Source organism: Brachyhypopomus gauderio, chromosome 1, assembly GCF_052324685.1.
Source record: "Brachyhypopomus gauderio isolate BG-103 chromosome 1, BGAUD_0.2, whole genome shotgun sequence".
NCBI lineage: Eukaryota > Metazoa > Chordata > Actinopteri > Gymnotiformes > Hypopomidae > Brachyhypopomus > Brachyhypopomus gauderio.
The window spans coordinates 2,927,040-2,951,208 of record NC_135211.1 but is presented as its reverse complement, the minus strand read 5'-3'; the positions used below and the strand labels follow the sequence as shown (position 1 = coordinate 2,951,208).

The following is a 24,169-nucleotide window of genomic DNA, read 5'->3' as shown; positions in this document are numbered from 1 at the left end:
CATGATGTAGTATGTATAGAGGGGTAGTCTAGTACATGATGTGGTATGTATAGAGGGGTAGTCTAGTACATGATGTGGTATGTATAGAGGGGTAGTCTAGTACAGTACATGATGTAGTATGTATAGAGGGGTAGTCTAGTACATGATGTGGTATGTATAGAGGGGTAGTCCAGTACATGATGTGGTATGTATAGAGGGGTAGTCTAGTACATGATGTGGTATGTATAGAGGGGTAGTCTAGTACATGATGTGGTATGTATAGAGGGGTAGACTGGTACATGATGTGGTATGTATAGAGGGGTAGTCTGGTACATGATGTGGTATGTATAGAGGGGTAGTCTAGTACATGATGTGCTATGTATAGAGGGGTAGTCTAGTACACGATGTAGTATGTATAGAGGGGTAGTCTAGTACACGATGTGGTATGTGTAGAGGGGTAGTCTAGTACACGATGTGGTATGTATAGAGGGGTAGTCTAGTGCATGATGTGGTATGTATAGAGGGGTAGTCTAGTACATGATGTGGTATGTATAGAGGGGTAGTCTAGTACATGATGTGGTATGTATAGAGGGGTAGTCTAGTACATGATGTGGTATGTATAGAGGGGTAGTCTACTACATGATGTGGTATGTATAGAGGGGTAGTCTAGTACATGATGTAGTGTGTATAGAGGGGTAGTCTAGTACATGATGTAGTATGTATAGAGGGGTAGTCTGGTACATGATGTAGTATGTATAGAGGGGTAGTCTGGTACATGATGTAGTATGTATAGAGGAGTAGTCTAGTACATGATGTAGTATGTATAGAGGGGTAGTCTAGTACATGATGTAGTATGTATAGAGGGGTAGTCTGGTACATGATGTAGTATGTATAGAGGGGTAGTCTAGTACATGATGTAGTATGTATAGAGGGGTAGTCTAGTACATGATGTGGTATGTATAGAGGGGTAGTCTAGTACATGTGGTATGTATAGAGGGGTAGTCTGGTACATGATGTGGTATGTATAGAGGGGTAGTCTGGTACATGATGTGGTATGTATAGAGGGGTAGTCTAGTACATGATGTGGTATGTATAGAGGGGTAATCTAGTACATGATGTAGTATGTATAGAGGGGTAGTCTAGTACATGATGTAGTATGTATAGAGGGGTAGTCTAGTACATGATGTAGTATGTATAGAGGTGTAGTCTAGTACATGATGTAGTATGTATAGAGGGGTAGTCTAGTACATGATGTAGTATGTATAGAGGGGTAGTCTAGTACATGATGTGGTATGTATAGAGGGGTAGTCTAGTACATGATGTGGTATGTATAGAGGGGTAGTCTAGTACAGTACATGATGTAGTATGTATAGAGGGGTAGTCTAGTACATGATGTAGTATGTATAGAGGGGTAGTCTAGTACATGATGTGGTATGTATAGAGGGGTAGTCTGGTACATGATGTAGTATGTATAGAGGAGTAGTCTGGTACATGATGTAGTGTATATATAGAGGGGTAGTCTAGTACATGATGTAGTATATATAGAGGGGTAGTCTAGTACATGATGTAGTATGTATAGAGGGGTAGTCTGGTACATGATGTAGTATGTATAGAGGGGTAGTCTGGTACATGATGTAGTATGTATAGAGGGGTAGTCTAGTACATGATGTAGTATGTATAGAGGGGTAGTCTGGTACATGATGTAGTATGTATAGAGGGGTAGTCTAGTACATGATGTAGTCTGTATAGAGGGGTAGTCTGGTACATGATGTAGTATGTATAGAGTAGTCTGGTACATGATGTAGTATATATAGAGGGGTAGTCTAGTACATGATGTAGTATATATAGAGGGGTAGTCTAGTACATGATGTAGTATGTATAGAGGGGTAGTCTAGTACATGATGTAGTATGTATAGAGGGGTAGTCTAGTACATGATGTAGTATGTATAGAGGGGTAGTCTGATACATGATGTGGTATGTATAGAGGGGTAGTCTGGTACATGATGTAGTATGTATAGAGGGGTAGTCTAGTACATGATGTAGTATGTATAGAGGGGTAGTCTGGTACATGATGTAGTATGTATAGGGGGTAGTCTAGTACATGATGTAGTATGTATAGAGGGGTAGTCTAGTACATGATGTAGTATGTATAGAGGGGTAGTCTGGTACATGATGTAGTATGTATAGAGGAGTAGTCTGGTACATGATGTAGTATATATAGAGGGGTAGTCTAGTACATGATGTAGTATATATAGAGGGGTAGTCTAGTACATGATGTAGTATGTATAGAGGGGTAGTCTAGTACATGATGTAGTATGTATAGAGGGGTAGTCTAGTACATGATGTAGTATGTATAGAGGGGTAGTCTAGTACATGATGTAGTATGTATAGAGGACAGATCTACTTATCTATTCTCATTTTGAAATGTCTGGATGATGCTACAGCGTAGCAGCACAGATAAGGTTGGACCCGTTGCCTCCAGAAAACCCAACACATGCTTGACCACATTGTCAACCAGAGTGGCTCTGATCTCATCCATTATGGTTGCTCATCCTCTTCCTCATTCTCATACTCTTCATCGTCATCTCTATGCAATATTGGACTCCAGTGATGTGCACACCAAGATTTGCAACTTGTGGCCTCTTTGTAGGGATTAGACTTTGATGTCTAAAGTAGGGTTGTCCCGATCCGATATTTGGATCGGATCGGCCACCAATATTAGCAAAAAATGCGTATCGTATCGGATCGGCAGACACGAGAAAATGCCGATCCAGACTCCCGATCCAGTTTTTTTTAAGTCCGATCCCGGTTTTCCTGCGCACCCATTTAGATAATCCATTCCAGTTTTTGCTAGTGAGAGTAAAATCCGGTCCGCATTTTCCAGCACACCTTCAGCACACGAGCTAGTTTCTGCCCCAATTTAACTCCGTGGCATCTCGGACCGCCGTGTAAATTTGAAGTTATCGGTCAGTTGTGTGGGATTATTTTACCTTAAAGGATGACAAAGACGAAGAGGTAGAGTGCAACATATGCCACAGTAAAGTCAAGCGTTGTGGTAAAGCTCTAAGAACTTTTAATACCACCAATCTAATCAAGCATTTAGCGAAATACCACCATAAACAACATGACGAGTTTCTAATGAAAACCGAAGACAAAAAGAAAGGTCCTACACAACTAACACTGGCAGAAACGTTTGAATTGAAGGGAGTGTATAGATGGGGATGGAGCAGCAAAGTGTGGAGTAGAAGGCATCTTGCTTTTAATTAGTTTACGGTATGTGCACGGATTTTTTTTTAAGCTTTGGTTTACACTTGTTCAAGAGCACTGATGGATGTTAATGTTAATGTTAATAATAGACTATTTTCCACTCAGGTTGTGTGTTTTTTTTTAAATATAATTTACAATATTATTTGCACTTGTGGCTTTTTAATCCTTGGTTTACTGATGCTATTTCTGTTTGTTATTTAATATTTTGTCTATTTTGAGTTTATTAATTGCTAAATAAACAGGTCAGTTTCTCCTTACCAACCATTGTGTATTATTCAAACACACCTAATTCAGCTGGCTACTTGTTATCAAGAATAAAACGCTTTTCAACATGAGTTTGACAACAAAGTAAGTTGGCTAAATAACTTTAAACTTTAATACATGCTCGGATAGGCCGGTATCGGTATCGGCCGATATCGGTATCGGATCGGAAGTGCAAATAAATATCGGTATCGGATCGGAAGTTCAAAAAGCTGGATCGGGACATCCCTAGTCTAAAGATTTGTAAAAATTAGCTAGAAGTGTTGTAACGTGTGAGGACTGGGTATGAATTTTGGTAAGTGAGTGTAGCAGTTGTGTGGCAGTGTTTTCTAAAAGAAACATGGCTTTCAGTTTTGAATGTTGTGTCTTATGTGAACAACTGTGTTTAATGTTTTGCAAAAAGTGTGTTTTAGCATTTCTAAATGAGTGTAAGGCAGAGAATGTGCTTAAGGTTTAGCACACCCAGTCAATAGATAGGCTACATGGGATAGTTGTTTCAAAAATTGTGCTATAAGGACCACTTTTTGTGTCTGAGCAACTGCAAAAAACTGTAATAGGAAGGGAATCACGTTCCATCTGTCTTCACTCGTGCCTGTTGTGCTTCTGGCCTGTGACCTTCTGTGTGATCTTCAGCCACCGAAAATGAGCCACAACACACCTGAGTCTATTGTCATCATCGCCACCATCATCATCATCATCATCATCATCATCATCATCATCATCATCGCCACCATCATTCCTTCTCTCTGGGCGCCATTAAAACCTCGTCATGATTCTCGGGATTCCATTTGTATGCAGATGACACTGGCTTGTTGTGTTTAGGTTAAAAGGCGTTAATGAAAAGAGCTCCGGCGGATACGAGGTTTGGCATATTACCTGCAGCCATTAGCATAATAACACCACCACCACCTCCATCACCTCCATCACCACCACCTCCACCACCACACCCACCACCACACACCATCACCACCTCCATCACCTCCACCACCACCTCCTCCACCACCACACACACCACCACCTCCACCACCACCCTCACCACCACACACCACCACCCTCACCATCACCCTCACCACCACCACCACCTCCACCACCACACCCACCACCACCTCCATCACCTCCACCACCACCACCCTCACCACCACCTCCATCACCACCACCTCCACCACCACACACCACCACCTCCACCACCACCCTCACCACCACACACCACCACCACCCTCACCATCACCCTCACCACCACACACCACCTCCACCACCACCATTACCACCACACACCACCACACACCACCACCATCACCACCACCACCATCACCACCACCATCACCACCTCCACCACCACCATCACCACCTCCACCACCAGAGCACCGATGTCGCCGTCTGTCACATCATCACATCATCCTCTTTTTTCCAGTTTCTTTCTGTGTTCACGCAGCCACGCTTCTCCTGTTAGGCTCTGACGTGTGGTGCAGAGAGGTCGTGTGGGATTGTGGGCACACGTGGTGCGAGGGTGGGGCCTGGCACACGTGACTACACAGCTGGTGGGGGTTTTGGCTCTCTGGGGGGTGTGGGCTGGGGGGGGCCTTCTGCTTCACAGTTTAATTGCACCAGAAGTGATTGGTGGTACGGGGGGTGCAGGGAGTCGATGTATATCTGGCTGTGTCGTGCTGGGTGGTTGTGCAGGTTTGGGTCCAGCACAAAGATCCTTGCAGACTGAATATGGAGATTTTGTCCCATTTGAATGTCCCTGTGCGTCTGAAGAAAGCCTTACTATGGAAACTTCTGGAGGCTCAAGGGTGTGTGTGTGTGTGTGTGTGTGTGTGTGTGTGTGTGTGTGTGTGTGTGTGCGTGTGCGTGTGCGTGCGCGTGCGCGTGCGCGTGCGCGTGTGTGTGTGTGCGTGTGTGCGTGCGTGCGTGCGTGCGTGTGCGAGTGCGTGCGTGTGTGCGTGCGTGCGTGCGTGTGTGTGTGTGTGTGTGTGTGTTCTTACCTTGTCCTTCATCTGGTGTGCTCCGCTCTCCTCATCCTCAGCTGCCCTCCCGAGTTCAAAGGTCAGCGGTGTGACGAGCGGGCCGACCCGTGTGTGTTCTACTGTCAGAACCAGGGCACTTGCACCCTAGCTGCCTTTAACAAACCACACTGCAAGTAGGTGGCCTGTGTACCGCCCGCTTACGTCATCGCCATCGTCAGCAGATACACCCCAGCCCAGCTCATACCGCTTCTCACGTGCATCTGAGAAAGCATGACAGCACCCCCCATACACACACACCCCCCCATACAGACACACACCCCCCCATACAGACACACACACCCCCATACAGACACACCCCCCCATACAGACACACACCCCCCATACAGACACACACCCCCCCCCATACAGACACACACCCCCCCATACAGACACACACCCCCCCATACAGACACACACCCCCATACAGACACACACCCCCATACAGACACACACCCCCCCATACAGACACACACCCCCCCATACAGACACACACCCCCATACAGACACACACCCCCCCATACAGACACACACCCCCCATACAGACACACACCCCCCATACAGACACACACCCCCATACAGACACACACCCCCCCATACAGACACACCCCCCCATACAGACACACACCCCCATACAGACACACACCCCCCCATACAGACACACACCCCCCCATACAGACACACCCCATACAGACACACACCCCCATACAGACACACACCCCCCCATACAGACACACACACCCCCATACAGACACACACACCCCCATACAGACACACCCCCCCATACAGAAGCACACCCCCCCCATACAGAAGCACACCCCCCCCATACAGACACACACCCCCATACAGACACACACACCCCCATACAGACACACACACCCCCATACCGACACACACACCCCCATACACACACACACCCCCATACCGACACACACACCCCCATACACACACACATCCCCATACAGACACACACACCCCCATACCGACACACACACCCCCATACACACACATCCCCATACAGACACACACACCCCATACAGACACACACACCCCCATACCGACACACACACCCCCATACACACACACATCCCCATACAGACACACACACCCCCATACAGACACACACACCTCCATACATCATCATCACAGATACAGACTCACTACACACACACACACACACACACACACACACACATCATCATCATCACAGATACAGACTCACTACACACACACACCAATCATCACAGATACAGACTCACTACACACACACACACACACACACCCATCATCACAGATACAGATTCACTGCACACACACACACACACACACACACACACACACTCACACACATCATCACAGATACAGACTCACTACACACACACCCATCATCACAGATACAGACTCACTGCACACACACACACACACACACACACACACACACACACCCATCATCACAGATACATTCTCACCACACACACACACACACACACACACACACACACACACACACACACACACACACACATCATCATCATCATCATCATCACAGATACAGACTCACTACACACACACACAGCCACACACATACCCATCATCACAGGTGCAGACTCACTACACACACACACACACACACACATCATCACAGATACAGACTCACTGCACACACACACACATCATCATCACAGATACAGACTCACTACACACACACACACACACACACCCATCATCACAGATACAGACTCACTGCACACACACACACACACACACACACACACACACACCCATCATCACAGATACAGACTCACCACCCACACATTCACACACACACCATCACAGACTCACTACGCACACACACACACACACACACACACACACACACACACCATCATCACAGATACATTCTTACCACACACACACACATCATCATCATCACATATATAGACTCACCACCAACACACATTATCACTGAAACATTCTCACCACATACACTCACACACACATTATCACAGATACAGACTCATCACATACACGCACACACACACACACACATACACTCTCACATACATGCTTATCCCTATACCCACATCCACTCACACACACACACACATATGCACTGCCACACACACTCATCCCCATACCCGCATGCACACATACATATCCGCATCTGCACAGTACACCCATAACTGAAGAATTTGTTTTTTTAACTGTGTGTGTGTGTGTGTGTGTGTGTGTGTGTGTGTGTGCTGATTGCTTTAAGACTGAAAGTGTTTTGTTCTGAGTTGCTAAGTGCAGTGGTGGTTCTTGGGGTATCAAACACGTGTTCTTCAACATTGGCCACGAGTTTTGAAGCAGATTTCTGCCCCACTTACGTGTGTGCATCCTTGTACGCGCTTCAATGTGTGTGTGCACTCTCATATGCGCTTGTGTGTGTGCGTGCATGTGTGTGTCAGTGCATGTGTGTGTGTGTGTGTTGTGTGTGTGTTGTGTGTGTGTTTTGTGTGTGTGTGTGTGAGAGAGAGAGTGTGTGTGTGTGTGTGTGTGTGTGTGTGTGTGTGTGTGTGTTTTGAGTGTGTGTGTTGTGTTTGTGTGTGTGTTTGTGTGTGTATGTGTGTGTGTGTGCATCCTTGTACGCGCTTCAATGTGTGTGTGCACTCTCATATGTGCTTGTGTGTGTGCGTGCATGTGTGTGTTAGTGTGTGTGTGTGTGTGTGTGTGTGTTGTGTGTGTGTTTTGTGTGTGTGTGAGAGAGAGAGTGTGTGTGTGTGTTTTGAGTGTGTGTGTTTTGAGTGTGTGTGTTGTGTGTGTTTGTGTGTGTGTTTGTGTGTGTGTGTGTGTATGTGTGTGTGTGTGTGTGTGTGTGTGTGTGTGTGTGTGTGTGTGTGTGTGTGTGTGTGTGTGTGTGTTTGAGTGTGTGTGTTGTGTTTGTGTGTGTTGTGTGTGTGTGTGTGTGTGTGTTGACTGCACCTCTCCCTCCCCAAGGTTTTGCTAACTAGCTGCTGGCTTCAGTCAGATGTTTCCGAGCGAGTACTGTGCACTGGAGTGACCCTCCCCAACTGCAGGCAGGGAATCATGGCTTGAGGTGTCTGATGGCTCGCAAATCCAGTAATGCAGCTAGGCATCTAATAATGGTCCCTGTATACGTCACGCAGACACAGTGTGCTAACGCTAACTGTAACTGTACACACTGTAACTGTCTCCTGTACACCTGGCATGCCCCTCTTTCTCTTTCACTGTTGGTACAGTCAAGTTTTGCTGGTTTGGATATTTTCTGCTGCCCTCTCCTGGCCAGTGCAGTTATGTAGACTTTATAAAGTCCTCCCTGTTCCTGCAGTACAGTTGCTAACCACTATTAGAGGTTTCTTAACATTGGTGGCTTGGGCCCCAAGGGGATACACGTGTTTGTGTGTTTCACTCTTAATGCTGTTCTGTTTGGTGGTTTGGATGAGTTGAACCAGGTGTGTAGGAGCAGGGATAAGGAGGAAAGGGCGTCGAGATCATTGACGTCTCCATTAGATGCAGGAAGTCATCTTCTCCCCTGTGTCCTGGTGGGAGACCACAAGTCTGAGAGGTTGTCTGAAAGCTGCTGTACCAAAAGTGTTCTTCTCTTAAGAACACTTTTTTTTGTTCTTCTCAAAAGTGTTCTCTTAATATTGTGATATCGTCCACGTGCTTTTTAAAGCAGATTTTTGATGCTGTGGCATTTAGAGTTCTCCAAGCTGTTCTGGCTGCTTTTAGAACTGTGGGTGTGGCTTATGCTTTCAGCTACATGAAGTGGGTGTGGTTTGATTATTGGGTGTGGGTTCTGTTTCCAGATGAGTAAAGTGGATGTGGTTATTTTGGGGGGGGGGTGCGTCTCTTTCATATGGGTGTGGCGTCTGTTTTCAGGTGCTCAGCAAATTGGTCTGGGACACAGTGCGAGAGACCCGCCCCCAAGAGCAGCCGATCTGACAATGTCAGCGGAAGTGAGTATCTAACTCGCACGCGCACACACAGAGTTCACCACTAATCCCCTAACCCGAACCCATGAAGAGTTCACCACTAATCCCTTAACCCGAACTCATGAAGAGTTCACCACTAATCCCCTAACCCAAACCCACAAAGAGTTCACCACTAATCCCCTAACCCGAACCCACGAAGAGTTCACCACTAATCCCCTAACCCGAACCCACAAAGAGTTCACCACTAATCCCCTAACCAGAACCCATGAAGAGTTCACCACTAATCCCCTAACCAGAACCCATGAAGAGTTCACCCTTAATCCCCTAACCCGAACCCACGAAGAGTTCACCACTAATCCCCTAACCAGAACCCATGAAGAGTTCACCACTAATCCCCTAACCCGAACCCATGAAGAGTTCACCACTAATCCCCTAACCCGAACCCATGAAGAGTTCACCACTAATCACATGGAATCTTCCCACAACATTGGTCACTAACCAACACTCAGCTCTGCATTGCTGTTTCTGAGGAAACTCTTCCCCAGCTGCTTTCCTGGGTTTGTGTCTTGATCAGACTTGGACGTGGAATAAACAAAAACAACGAACAGGATGCCGACTGTCATAGCAACAATAATAGAAATCAAACAGCATTTCTGAGCTTTAATCCCGGCTTGCTGCTGTGTTGAATGTGCTCTTCTGCTTTCGTTAATATTTCATCACCACTTCTCTCGGTAAGTCAGGTGTCTTTTTTGTGCTTTAATGCCTGTTTCTCTGTGGAGCCCCTCCCGACTCTACCAACCCCTCCCCCAAACAGCGGCCTGTCCTGCTGTTTGATTTCTGGCGATGAGCTGACATTTTAGCAGATTTCAGCTTGGCATTTCAGCACATTTCTAGAGGCGGAAAGGCCGTCAATTCCTCCAGAGAGGCTGCTGGGCTTCAAGCTGCCACAAAGATGTGTGGAGTTGTGACTGAGTTTGAAGTGTGTAACTGTGTGGAGTTGTGACTGAGTTTGAAGTGTGTAACTGTGTGGAGTACAAGGCCCCAACCCCCTAAACTCCTGAACATCACTCAAGATCACTGAACTGCTGAACACTACCCAGAACCAATGGACTGCTGAAATCTGTTCTATCCCACTGGCTCCTTCAACTCCGTTCTGGGGGATTCTGTAGACATGCCACACAAGCATGGATCTTGGCCCAAGTGTGTCTAACACCCACTCCATCTCCTCTCTGTGTGTGTCTCAGGAAGCATTGCCATCATCGTGCCCCTCGTCCTGCTGGTGATGATCGTAGCCACGGTGACGGTGGGCGTGCTAATCTGCAAACGACGCCAAAGGTGAGAAGAGTGTTTTTGTCTTCTCTCAACTGAGCAGATTATATCCATAATGTCTGTAACTTGCACTGTGAGTACTGAATATGAGTACTGAATCTTGAGTACTGAGCACTTTGAGAACCTGCCATTTTCACACAGTATTCAGTTCAGGTGTTCTGAGAATATTTTTCTAAAAAAAACAAGACTACTCAGTAAGACTCCTGTGCTGTAAAAAACAAAAATGAAAGCTCTCACGCATTTGCAGGACTTTTTTTGTGAAATAATCTTGGCGTTCACAGGGGGAAGCGTGTCCAGAGACAGCCGATGGCCAATGGCGGCCTCAACGTGGAGATCGGGAACCCCTCCTACAACATGTATGAGGTGGAGCACGACAGTCTCGTGGATGTGGGCAACTTCCTGCACCCCAGCTTCACCCTGGATCCGCAGAAGGTCAGGGACATTTCACTCGAGTTCTCGAGTCTCTGCCATGAACATCGTCATACTAAGCTACTCATGTCTGCTATGTCATTGCTGGAGTGTGACTTGGCATGATGCAATTTTTTTAACGATGACAACCCAGAGAAACCAAAATGAAAAAGGAGTAACGAAGCAATAAAAAAAAATAAGGAGTAGAAAGTACAGATAATTGCACGAAAATGTAAGGAGTAGAAATAGTCAAAGTCAAATTTATTTATATAGCGCTTTTTACAACACATGTTGTCACAAAGCAGCTTTACAATAAAAATAAATATATAAAAAATAATTACTCCAGAAAAGTATAGATACCCAAAATTTCTACTTAAGTAAGGCAACGAAGTATTTGACTTTGCTACTTGACACCTCTGGGAAAGCTATCTAAGATATGAATATAAAGCCGATGCGTTTATTTGTTTATTTGTTTATTTGACGGTGACGTCATGCTTCAAGTTCATATATGAAGGCTGAATACAAATAAAAGGTTGACAATGATTTATTTGCACTATTTTTATGTCTAAAGTAAATATAATTTTATTGAAGGATACTTGTCATTCTTAGGTACAGATATCCTTTGTGGGCATTTTTGGCAGTTTTCTGTTACATTGTATTGACCGAAATTAATAAATATATTGAGACATAAATGTTGCCCATATTGTGCAGCCCTATTTACACTGTAGGGCGCCATCACGAGGCCTGAGATTTCTGTTGCATTGCAGTGATGAGTTTCACTCAGCTGCTGACTTGCACGTCTCCGTTCCTAACGTTACTCATGGGGTCGCGGCCCACTGGAAGCCTCCAGGTTCTGTCTGGCCTGCAGATCCATAAAACGTGGTCCATGCCACTAAAGGATGCCGTTCAGATCTAGCTAGCGCTTGCGTGTGGGCTATCGTTACTGATCGGAGTTGCTGCTGCTGTAGTTACCCTGACGTGCCCTCAGTCTATTGAGTCTCTCTTGGATCTCATTTCCTTTCACAGAGTGTTTAGAGTGGGTCAGAACAAGGCTCCGCTTCCATTTAGAAGTAAAAGAGATTACTCCCTGGGGCTGTGCATTGGACTCTAAATCACACTGCAGTGATGTGTTCTGCTACTGATTGGTGTTAAATTTGTCCTGTGAACTGCAGAGTACACTTCCGACATTTGTATCTCTCTTGACTCTCTCTCTGTCTCTCTGTTTCTTTACTGTCTGTCTCTATTGGATTCTGTCTTCCTAACTCTGTTTCCCTGTGACTCCGATTCAGTCACCCTGACTCTTTCTCTCTGACTCAAGGGCTGGTGCGTGAGATCGAGCGACACACGGAACCTCCCAGCACACACCCTGCCTGCTCCGAGCGTCCCCAGAGGACTCATTCCAGGACAGGTGAGCCGTCCTCTGCCCCCTCCATCAACTGTCTCGCTCACAGCACTTGCTCCTGAGACAGCTCCCAACTGTGCACGTCCTCCATCGGTAACACCAACGGGGGGAAAAGCTCCAAGTCTCTTTATTGGCACTTGAGAAAAATGCCTCAATGAATGGTCAAATAGACACTTATGGTCTTTGGTTCAGTAAAAGCTTAAGTATCTTATTCACCCCTTCACTCATTTAGTCACAAATTTATAGAACAAGTTCATTTCCATATATTCTCTTTTAAGACATAATTCCCATCGTTTATTCTACACTCACCCTGTAGTGAATGAACTCTGTTCGTGTTCTTTGGGTCCTGATGGCCTCATATACACATTACAAGGATCCAGTCCAGCACTCCGAGACATTTGTAGCGTAATTTCCAATAATTGGACTGATCGTAACCTGGAGCGTGTCGGTTTTCCTAGACCACGAACTACCCCAGTCCCATCTACGCAAAGATGTACGTGAATGAACAGCACTGTCCGAGACCCGTCGTCAGGCTGAGCGAGAGGAGAGATCTCTTCCCAAATCGACTGGAGGCGACCGTCCGAGAGACAGCCGCCTAGGACACGCTTTCTCAAAACAGCTAGCTTATTTTTTTCTAAAGACCTGTACAAAATGTACAAATGGAGGGAAGAAGACTCTGGGTTTTTCTATGTACAATCAGGTTCTGATGAGAGTTTTGGTTTTATTGGTTTCTCGTTATGTCTGCGCCTCATAGAAGCATCTCGACGATTTTGGTGTCATTTTTTATTTTCTGTTGGTTTATTTTGTTCCGTTACCATGTAAACGCACTCTATACTACTACACTAAGCTGCTCTACTTTACATCCATGTAAACACTGTTTAAAAGAGTCGATGTAGGTTTTATTTAATATTATGTATATTACTGGCCATTGTGGCTCTATCGCCAAGGCACAGATCTCGTATTCCCAAGTTGCCTCTATCTTTTAATAGTATTAAAAATGCTAGTCAAATATTTGACAAATATACACATTTCACAGACTTTATTTTTGATAGCATTGAATGGTTCTGCTAATGTGATGCCAATGCTGTTGTGAGTTGTCTGATGTGCGAAATGCCTGGTTCTATATATTTGTTCGTTTGAATGAGACAAACCAAAACGAATCCAAGTTCAGGGGTCACAGCTTTCCTCTTCACCAACACCTTTTGTTTGTTTGTTTATTTTTCATTGTTTACAAGTTGAATTGCATTACAATATCTATACACATCAGATATACAGCTTTTCCCAAACAGTGATAGACGCCTTTTGGTGAACATTCTCTGATTTTAGGAACGTCTGGTGGGAATTTGATGCCTGAATTTGAAGAAATCTTGTATCTACTTCAGCAAGTGTACACACTTGGAGTTAGACTGAGGCAAAATATTTTATAATTTTATATTTGATTTGTATGTATTAAGAGTATTAAATGTTGTACTTTTATACAAATTGTAGAGTTTGTTGGGTGTATTGGTCCCACTTCATGTTTGGGTGGCTTTTAAAGTGAGTGAGTGATGAATGCTTAAGCTTCTGTGCCTAAATATATTAGATATTAAATATCATATTTATTAACATATGTAAGAGAGAGAGACAGAGAGAGATTAGTGGATATTATATAGAGAGAGACAGTTGGGGAGAGAAATGAGCATATATCTTATCCAAGTTTTTGCATTTATCATTCAGCTACACACACATTGCCTGACCTAATCTGATTTTGGACCAGTGAATCCAAGTATAAAATAAAGTTTTCTTGCCACTTCAAGTTTTGGAAGCATTCCTCTCCACGCCCGGCCGTCACTCCCCAACAAAACCACATTACAAGTGAATCTCGTACCACACAGCTGCCGCATTCAGGTTCTCAAGTTCACCAAAAGTGAAAACTTTGCATGATAAATTAGCATTCACAGGACAAACCGAAAACAGACTCGTATGATGGTTACAAATACACACGGTCCTCGAAATGGGAAATTGGACCGACCCCACGCGCAGACACGCTGCGTGCGAGACCTGGAGGGGGTTGATGGAGCGTGGGTCCTCACGTGTGCCTGCTGCTCTTTGTGTTCTCACGCTGTCTGGCGGGACACGTCCTGCTGTGCCCCACGTGTCCCAGGACCGTCTGCGCCCACCGAGTGTGAGTGTATCGCTGCCTTTTGTGGATGACCTGCACATCGTCTGTGTATTACCAGAGTGGGAAAGAATGTGTGTCCTGAAAGAATCACTCCAGTGAAATGGTGTTGATGCTATCTTTCATAAAAGTAAATAGTTAATGGAATGTACCGACTCAAACTATCTTTACATTTATTAGAGGGTCAGTGATACACATTATACCTGCTGTGATGTATGTTATATAAACACATTTGAGGCGGCAGTTTGGGAACAAACACACAGATTCTATAAACTAAGCAGACTTTTTAAAACTCACGTCTGTTCTCGGTGTCTAGGGTGGTCATAAAGCGAATGTTTTCTTTGTACATTTCAAACGAACATCTTGATAACTGTCACTGAAGAAAATGACCCAGTGACTAAAAAGGAATCTGTATTCAGCAGCTAAACCCCGTCACATGGTCCAGCCATACTGGCCAATCAGGAGACGGGAGGATGCTAGTCATCTTGTGTGTGTTGCCGCCCAGCACGTTCAATAGTAAGGGTAATGTGCAGAGGAACAGAGCCGGTGATCTCCTGCTCTGACCAAGTCTTCCTGAAGGTTGCCATGGTAATTGTGATCATTTTTTGCACACTACAGTCTCCCATAGGGTACGTGAGGATGAGTCTAGAAGCGTCCGCACCAGCTGAATACCACGGAGACCAAGTGATGGAGAACTCACTAGTGAAAAGACAGCACTGTCAAATCCGTGATTCTGTACACGCCAGACCAGAACCAGGATGCAGTCTGGCGTTAGGACCAGGTGTGCATACACTGAGACACACAGCACACAGGGATCAGACACAGGAACATATGAGAGGCTTATGAACTGGACTCGACCCGACCCGACACTGATCCTGTAGGACATCCAGATAAGTAAGTAATGGTGAAGTAACCGGACGTCATCTGAGAAGGAGATGATGGTAATTGATGTGAAAAGGGAGGGAATCTGGAGGGGTACGGTCAGGTCTCCATGGTCCCAGGCAGGAAGTTGTTGCCCCTAAACTGGAGAAGAGGTTCTGACAGCCCCCAATGACATCATCAGTGTGAGTGCATAGAGCAGTCCTACAGCAGAAAGACTCCCAGATCTCTGGTAGAAGACCAGAGTGTCCAGAAAAAGATATGAGGCACTGAATGGATGAGTCATAACTGTAATTGTATTTTATATATAATCTTCATTAATTGGGGTTTTAGTTAGCAGAAGGTGGTACTTTTCTTCCTTGGGATGAATTCGTATCATGCTCTTATCATGAAACTAGTTGCTGGTATAAAGATTCTCACTTCTGTTTTGTTTCTGGGTGGGTGTTTTGCAATTTAAACCCACCAATTTAAACCCACCATATTCACAGTCGTTGCCATCTGTAGCAGTTGGCTGCACAAATACAGTTTGCCATATTTTGGTCATAGAACAGAATTTCTACATCCTCACAGTGTATCTTGCAGAACAACATTATAATAGATGTATTGTTTATGCCCATTGCTTTGAAGTGTTTGTCTAATACATAGGTGCCACTCTGAGAGAGAATAACTCATATTTACCTTCAGCAAGTCTCGTTTTGTGTTTCTTTACTGTGAAAGCTCCTCTAGGAATCATGCAGAATCAGATAAATAGATTCAGAAAGTCTAAATAGAATCTTTTATGATAACCTGAGCTGAAATCGTTTTAGGCCAGACTATCCCTGCCTTATATGGTCAAGTACCCCCAAATTTGTGGGGGAGGAGCGGCTTTCATACAAGCAAGCTTGGGGGTTGCTGACCTGGGAATATTATGGGTTACATGGTGGCAGATGGCTATATATTCATTCATACATTCATATATTGCTTAGCAAAAGAGCTGCTTTCTATATTTCTTCCCAAAAGGATGGGCAGTTTGTCAATATTAGATACAGACTTAGTCGGGGTGGAGCATCTCAAACCTTATAAAGCAAAATTGCCGTATTTGGTTGAGTGTTTTGCATTCAGAGAAGAAGTGCAGTTCTGTCCACTGGAGTCTTTGATCTCTGGACCGCCATGATTTCTTATCTTGGCAGGTCTGATTGGCCAGCCTGCGTTCACTGAGTCTGGACTTTGTCAGCAGGGATCTGTTTAACATCGGTCACTGTGAGCAGGTAGTCTGCTACAGCTGTATGGTGGGACTGTTCTCTGCTCAGCTCACAGCATTACAAGATTTTGTAGTTGTATGAGAGGGTGTTGGTATTTTTTTCTATGCAGGCAGAATTTAATGATCCTTTTGTGAATTTTGAGTAATAATTGTTTACTCAAACACACATTGTTCTGCTCACTTTCAGTGGACATCCTGTTGACTTTAATTTTACAAAATTAATTGTGAATCATTTCTGCTTGGTTTTCCATTGTTTGAGAGTGACGCGCACACCTCACTACCGTACGGCCCAACTGGTTTTAGTACTCCTCACTCATACTCTCACAATGACCTTAATTGGCATGACAATATCGTATTGTGTTGCCAGTGCATTTACAAACAGGAGTACCATGTCCACAAAGAGTAACATGTCTAGAAACGGTAAATGGGTCTACAAACATAAATGAAGAACAGAGCAGTAAACAGCAGTACATACAGTATATACCTGTACTGTCCCTACAGCTAGACTGTGGTTACTCTCTCTGTACCTGCTCAGAGTTCCTTTGTGTGTGTTATTGGTCACTGTGCTCAGTATCTGCCACTGTGTATTCTGTCTCTCTCTCTCTCTCTCTCTCTCTCTCTCTGTCTGTCTCAATTCAGTTAAATTCAGTTCGTGCTTTATTTGCCAACGCTATTCATATTGGTATTATCAAATTGATATAGAATACCAACAATAGTCTAACTGTTACCAGTATTAGTAATAACAATATTATAACAGCAATAACAATACTTCTAATAATATTATTTCCACCATAACCAATATTTATAGTAATAATAATAAAAGTAGTATTAGTAACAATAATAGTAGTTATAATAGTAAATGTATTAATATATAAAATTACAATAGTAATAACAACAGTAATGACAGTAACAACAATAATGATGATAACACAACAATAATAATATTAATAACTGGCAATGCTCTGTGTCTCTGATGGTCTCTCATCGTCTCTGGTGGTCTCTCCGTGTCTCTGACGGTCTCTCAGCGTCTCTGACAGTCTCTCATCATCTCTGACGGTCTCTCAGTGTCTCTGACGGTCTCTCAGTGTCTCTGGTGGTCTCTCAGTGTCTCTGATGGTCTCTCAGCGCCTCTGATGGTCTCTCAGCATCTCTGACAGTCTCTCAGTGTCTCTGGTGGTCTCTCAGTGTCTCTGACGGTCTCTCAGCGTCTCTGGCGGTCTCTCAGCATCTCTGACGGTCTCTCAGTGTCTCTGACAGTCTCTCAGCGTCTCTGACGGTCTCTCAGCGTCTCTGACGGTCTCTCAGCGTCTCTGGTGGTCTCTCAGTGTCTCTGACGGTCTCTCAGTGTCTCTGACGGTCTCTCAGCCTTTCTGGTGGTCTCTCAGCATCTCTGACAGTCTCTCAGTGCCTCTGGCGGTCTCTCCCCGTCTCTGACGGTCTTTCAGCATCTCTGGTGGTCTCTCAGTGTCTCTGACGGTCTCTCAGCGTCTCTGACGGTCTCAGCATCTCTGACGGTCTCTCCCCGTCCCTCAGACTGTGTAGGAGTGAATGTACAGCACTGCCAGTGTACTGAACTCTTTATGTTCACCAAGAACATGCGGCAGCTTCTCCACACCAGGGAGAACTTTGAACTCTGGGGCTATGTCACTAATTCTGTTAAAGGATGTAGTTCTGATATGGATAAACTTTGTGTATTCAGTGAGGAAGTGTAGCTCTGTCTGGATCTGAATGTCCTGGTACTGTTGACACAGTGTCTCCCCTTTAGGAAGCCAGGACTGTTTATGTCTGCCTTTCTCTATGGCAACACAGGTATTAGTGTAGTGTTAGTGTAGTATTAGTGTTTGCTAATCCACTACGTCTCCATTCCTCTACGGCCAGACAGTGGTCACTGCGTCTGCTCTTCCTCAGGATGGGCCTGCTGTGTATCAGACAGTCCTTAGGTAGTCTGACATTTAGGTTTTGCATTCAGGGACAACACACTATTTCACTCTGTAATTTTGGTTGAGTTTCCAGAGTAAAAAAAATAGTTTTGTTTTGTGATTCTGGGTGATTCTGATGGAGTTTGATGTTACGTTCTCTTCCTGAGCATGTGTAGAGGTAGTATGTGTTAGTGTAGTGTTAATGTAGTGTAGTGGCAGTGTATTTAGTATAGTGTGTGTAGTGTGTGAGTGGGGGTCACTGTGTTGTAAATGTATCCAGAATTTCATTACCTTTTTGTAGCTGAAGTATTAGACATCTGCCTTATTCTGCCCGCAGTTGAATGTTTGTCCCAATAGCTGAATCTCTGATCTGTAAGTAGCCACCACACCTCACAGCCTACAGGGCAACTGGTTCAACTACACATACAAATATTTTGAGTCAAATTTCGATTGGGATTTGTACCAATATGTGTTGTTTTATTGTATAGAACGCCCTGCGTGCCTCTCCTCTCAGTACCTAATGCAAATGTGTGTTTTGTTTTTTAGAGTTTTAGTCTGAATGGAGCCCGGCTGACCGGCTACACGAGCTGTGTGTGTGTGTGTGTGTGTGTGTGTGTGTGTGTGTGTGTGTGTGTGTGTGTGTGCGCGTGTGTGTGCGCGTGTGTGTGTGTGTGTGTGTGTGTGTGTGTGTGTATTTGTGCAAGCATTTGTGTGTGTGTGTGTGTGTGTGTGTGTGTGTGTGTGTGTGTGTGTGTGTGCGCGTGTGTGTGTGTGTTTATTTGTGCATGTGTATGTGTTCGTGCAAGCCTATGTGTGTTAGTGTATGCATATGTGTGTGTTTATTTGTGCATGCATATGTGTGTGTGTTGTGTATGTGTCGGTATTTGTGTGTTTGTGCCTGCTTAACTGTGTTTGGGCATGCATGTGTGTGTGTTTATTTGTGCATGTGTGTGTGTTTTTTATTTGTGCATGCATGTGTGTGCGTATTTATTTGTGCATGCATGTGTGTGTGTGTGTGTGTTTGTGCATGCACACACGTGTGTGTGTGAGGGAGAGAGATGTGGCTCAGCTGGTAAATCAAAGCCCTGTGGATAGAGAAGCGGGTTACTGGAGTTATGCTGCAAGCAATTGTGCCACCCCACCCTTCTGCCCTGCTTACTGTGTGTGTGTGTGTGTGTGTGTGTGTGTGTGTGTGTGTGTGTGTGTGTGTGTGTGTGTGTGATGTCCTCATGGACAGCTTTTGTTTGAAGCTTTCAGTAGCGTTGAGCAAATGATGTTCATCGGATTGCAGAATCAAGAGTCGCTGTCCTGAACAATGACTGTTGTGCTTTCCTCTAATTGCTGGTGTGTGTGTGTGTGTGTGTGTGTGTGTGTGTGTGTGTGTGTGTGTGTGTGTCCGACATGGTTCAGGGTTGTTGCTCTGAAAGTGATCTGATCAGAGATGATTCTGTTCAGCAGGGACTCCCTCTCTCCTATTGCTGTTTCATTTTCTCACCTACAGCTCACAAAGAGCGAAATCATTGCTGCAGTCCGGATGCAGATCAGAAGCACAATCACAAGTCGTGCCTGTCAAGCAGCTGTGTTTATATCACTAATATAGTTAAAACATTACACATTTCAAAACTCTTCCTGGATAAACAGCCAGGTTGTGTTGAATGATCTGTTCGTTTCACACTATGAGGGGGAGGATGTCTGGAGCAGTTTGTGTCCATTTTCTAAATGCGGATGTTGGAGCATTTTGGTGAATGGTGGAATCTCCAGGTGTGTAAAGATGGACATTTTTGGACGACGTTCCTGTCTGTTGGCCAGTCCTCCTTTCACATCCTCTTCTCCTACTTGAACTGCAGACTGAGACACCGAAACAGCTCCTCCTTTTACCGTCCAGATGGAAGCGCGTTTCTCCCAGTCTCAGTGAGAGCTCCACACTCCTGGTCTTCAGCCACACAACTTCACTTCAAAGGCAGCTGATTTGAAGCTGCTCCTGGCTTCTGACCTTCAGCGATCTTGCGCAGGTGTTACGGCATGGCTGGGCGAGCAGCATTCTGAGCAGCTTTTAATTACGGGAGGGGGAGGAGGTGCTTCTGCTAAACGCTGTCTTTCTGTCGCCGATCACTGTGATTACGGCGCAGAAACAGGTTCAGTCGAGGGAGAACGTCTGGGACTTCACCGGCAGCCTGGGAACACCACGGACCCAGATGTCATTCCAGAGAAGCACATTCTCTTCCTGCTTATGCAATTACCAAACGTCAATGCCTTCTTGATAACGCTTCCAAAGCACAAGGGATCGGCTATGTAGATGAATTCCTTTAAAGGATAATAGTATTATTTATTATAGTATATTGAAATTGATTATTAAACGTGCATATGAATATTTAAATTGCACATGAATATTGCATATTGAATATTGCATATTGAATATTGAACTGAAGCCCAGGAGGCTGGACGTTTATCAGCAGGATTAAATGACATTATTGTGTTCATGATTATCACCTCCCCATTGGGAATTTTCATCTACTTCTGTGTGTGGATTTCATAATAAGGAACTCTTAAATGCACTGGACACTCACTTCACCCATTCTCTTTCTCTCTCTCTCTCTTTCTCTCGCACTCTCACTCTCTGTCTGTCTATCCATGCCTGAGCCAAGGTATATCGATTAAAATTTCAGTGAGGGCCACAGAAACGTTTCACGTGGATGGCCCACCGAGCTGAACACGTGCGTTACAGACTTTTCCGAATGTTTGTTGTTTAGCCGTGCATAACGTCTGCTGACTTCTCCAGACCATGATGCATCTCTCCTCTCCTCCACTGGTCCTCATCGTCCCGTAAACTGCCATCGTACTACTCCATACAGGCTACTGCGTTGAGGCCAGGTACTCGTTTTTTGTTTGTTTTGTTTTACTAATTATTTTAATTGTTTATTTACATAAATAATGCTTAGGTTACTGCTCCCACGACCCAGAGAAGTGGATGCGAATGGATGGATGGACATAATGTTTGAGACAGTGGCTGTTGTTAATAAATGTTGATTGATAATTTACCATTTTATTTTCACCTTATCATAAAGGCACACAATGGATAAAGTTCCATATTGCTGTTGTAACCTTATTTTGGTTTATACTAACTTTAACCTGGGTTATTTACCTCTCTTTGAACTGTGATTTTCACCCCAATCGAAATTTGTCCTCCGCATTTACCAATCTGTGCAGTTAGAACACACACACACACACACACACACACACACACACACACACACACACACACACACACACACACACACACACACACACACACACACACACACTAGTGATTACTAGGGGGCTGTGGTACACTCGTGCCCAGAGCGGTGTGGTATTGTGGTATACAAGGTATTGCTAATGTTTGTTATACAATTATATAAGTTATAAGTTTGTTATAGACACAAACATCAATTTTTAAAATTTGTTTATGTATTTATTGTGTTGGCCTGAGCTACATCTCAGTTTGGCATCTAACTGTTCTCCAGGGGAATAAAGTATTGATATTGTGTTGGGCTCCTTGCCCTAGTTTAAAGGATAAGTGGGTTATAACAGACAAATGCCTATTGGCTCTTTAAAGCTGCGCTACGCTACCTCACCTTCCGTGAGGTCTGCTGGGAACCAATCGTGTGAGTGTTGGCAGGCAGACTTGGGCTGCAGTCTCACAGCACACGTCAGGCCGCCCTGTTCTCCAAACGTCTCTCTGTCCACATTGACATTGACTGTCGTGTGACCTGCTCGTCCACCGTACCTGTGATACCTGTCCCCACACGTTTATATCAGCGTCCCTCATTCTCTCACACATGGAGCAAATGGATTGAAGATATGCCTCATCTCCGTTACGTGACATGCACTATCAGAATAGTTATAGTGCCTGCTGATTCTGCTGTACTTTCTGATTCCTTCTACATTTTTCTAAATTTTATTATTATTTAGCATATGACCTTGTGGCAGTGGTCATAACACTTCACTACTGAAAACACCTGATATAGAGACAGAGACCTCTATCCCTACACCTCTATCCAACATCTCTCTACCCAACACCTCTATCCAACATCTCTCTACCCAACACCTCTCTCCCAACACCTCCACACAACATCTCTCTCCCTACACCTCTACCCAACACCTCTACCCAACACCTCTCTCCCTACACCTCTACCCAACACCTCTACCCAACACCTCTCTCCCTACACCTCTACCCAACACCTCTCTCCCTACACCTCTACCCAACACCTCTACCCTACACCTCTACCCAACACCGCTCTCCCTACACCTCTCTCCCTACACCTCTACCCAACACCTCTCTCCCTACACCTCTACCCAACACCTCTACCCTACACCTCTACCCAACACCTCTACCCAACACCTCTCTCCCAACATGTTGTCTTGTTCAGTGTTACAGTGTAATACGCCCAACACTTCACCTACTGTTGCCTTACTCACTACAGACCAGCAGTACAGACGTCTGTGTCTGCACGAATGACCTTTTCAGCATATTTAGATGTACTACTGTCTTTATTTTCTCCATATGAATTACGTTCCTCATCAACCGGGACACCAATATTCTCCCATGATAAATTATTCAGAGACAAACCGATGTAACACGATTCAAAGTTACGCAGGTTTTTCAAAGATCTATGGTGGCGGTTCAGATCATGAACTCAGACACAGTGGTGGAGAATCTCCCGTGTAGTGGAATCAGCACGTCCTGCCCATGGGCTGAAATGATGGGCCACAGTAAAACGCTTTTTATGCCCCCATTAGACGAGTTTCCATTAGAAAGTTTCCAGGCACCTCCGAGACGGAGGGCACGGCCGGCGCTAAACTAAAAGTGAAGTTGTGCCAAAGTTTGGCCATAAGGACGGGTTCTCCTGACAGATATTAAATCTGCTAAGACCGTCTGAGTGCACAGATGACATGTAGTCCTGTTATATATATATCAGTCCCACCTTTCAGAGCAGGCTGTGTGAAAGACTGGTGGAAACAGAGATGAAAAGCCTCTCGTGATCAAATACAAACACCCATTTGGCAGACATCTTGCCTCAGAAATGTAGCTTTGAGGACCACTTTTGCGAAATGTGTCTCTCACTACAAAAACGTCGCCACTATGAACACAAACATCTCACTCATAGCTTTCGCCTCCAAACAATCCCGTCAGCCGCGGTTCGGTTTCGTTTGAACGGCTCCACAGTGCTTGACTGAGGCGGGTAGCTGCGTCAAACACGCTCCCTCCCGCTCTGCTGTCTCTCGGGCCATGGGACACACACCGAGCCACCAAAGACCCAACGGGTTTGATGACGGACACTTACACGACCAGGCGCCTTGAGCGAAGATGAACTGGGCTGTGAAGTTCAGCGGCTTGTTGGGTAAT

The 24,169-nt window shown here is 44.9% G+C and overlaps 1 protein-coding gene across 1 annotated transcript in view; it reads left to right on the top strand.

Annotated features, from left to right (window-relative positions):
- The window catches only part of lrp1ba (low density lipoprotein receptor-related protein 1Ba), a 284,803-nt gene extending 270,450 nt beyond the window's left edge, over positions 1–14,353 (top strand). The window contains exons 87-92 of the mRNA XM_077010394.1: positions 5,534–5,647; positions 9,396–9,472; positions 10,693–10,783; positions 11,059–11,209; positions 12,504–12,593; positions 13,046–14,353. Coding sequence (XP_076866509.1) covers positions 5,534–5,647; positions 9,396–9,472; positions 10,693–10,783; positions 11,059–11,209; positions 12,504–12,593; positions 13,046–13,186 — 664 coding nt within the window. The 3' untranslated portion in view covers positions 13,187–14,353. The remainder of the gene's footprint in view (positions 1–5,533; positions 5,648–9,395; positions 9,473–10,692; positions 10,784–11,058; positions 11,210–12,503; positions 12,594–13,045) is intronic.
- The last annotated feature ends 9,816 nt before the right edge of the window (positions 14,354–24,169 follow it).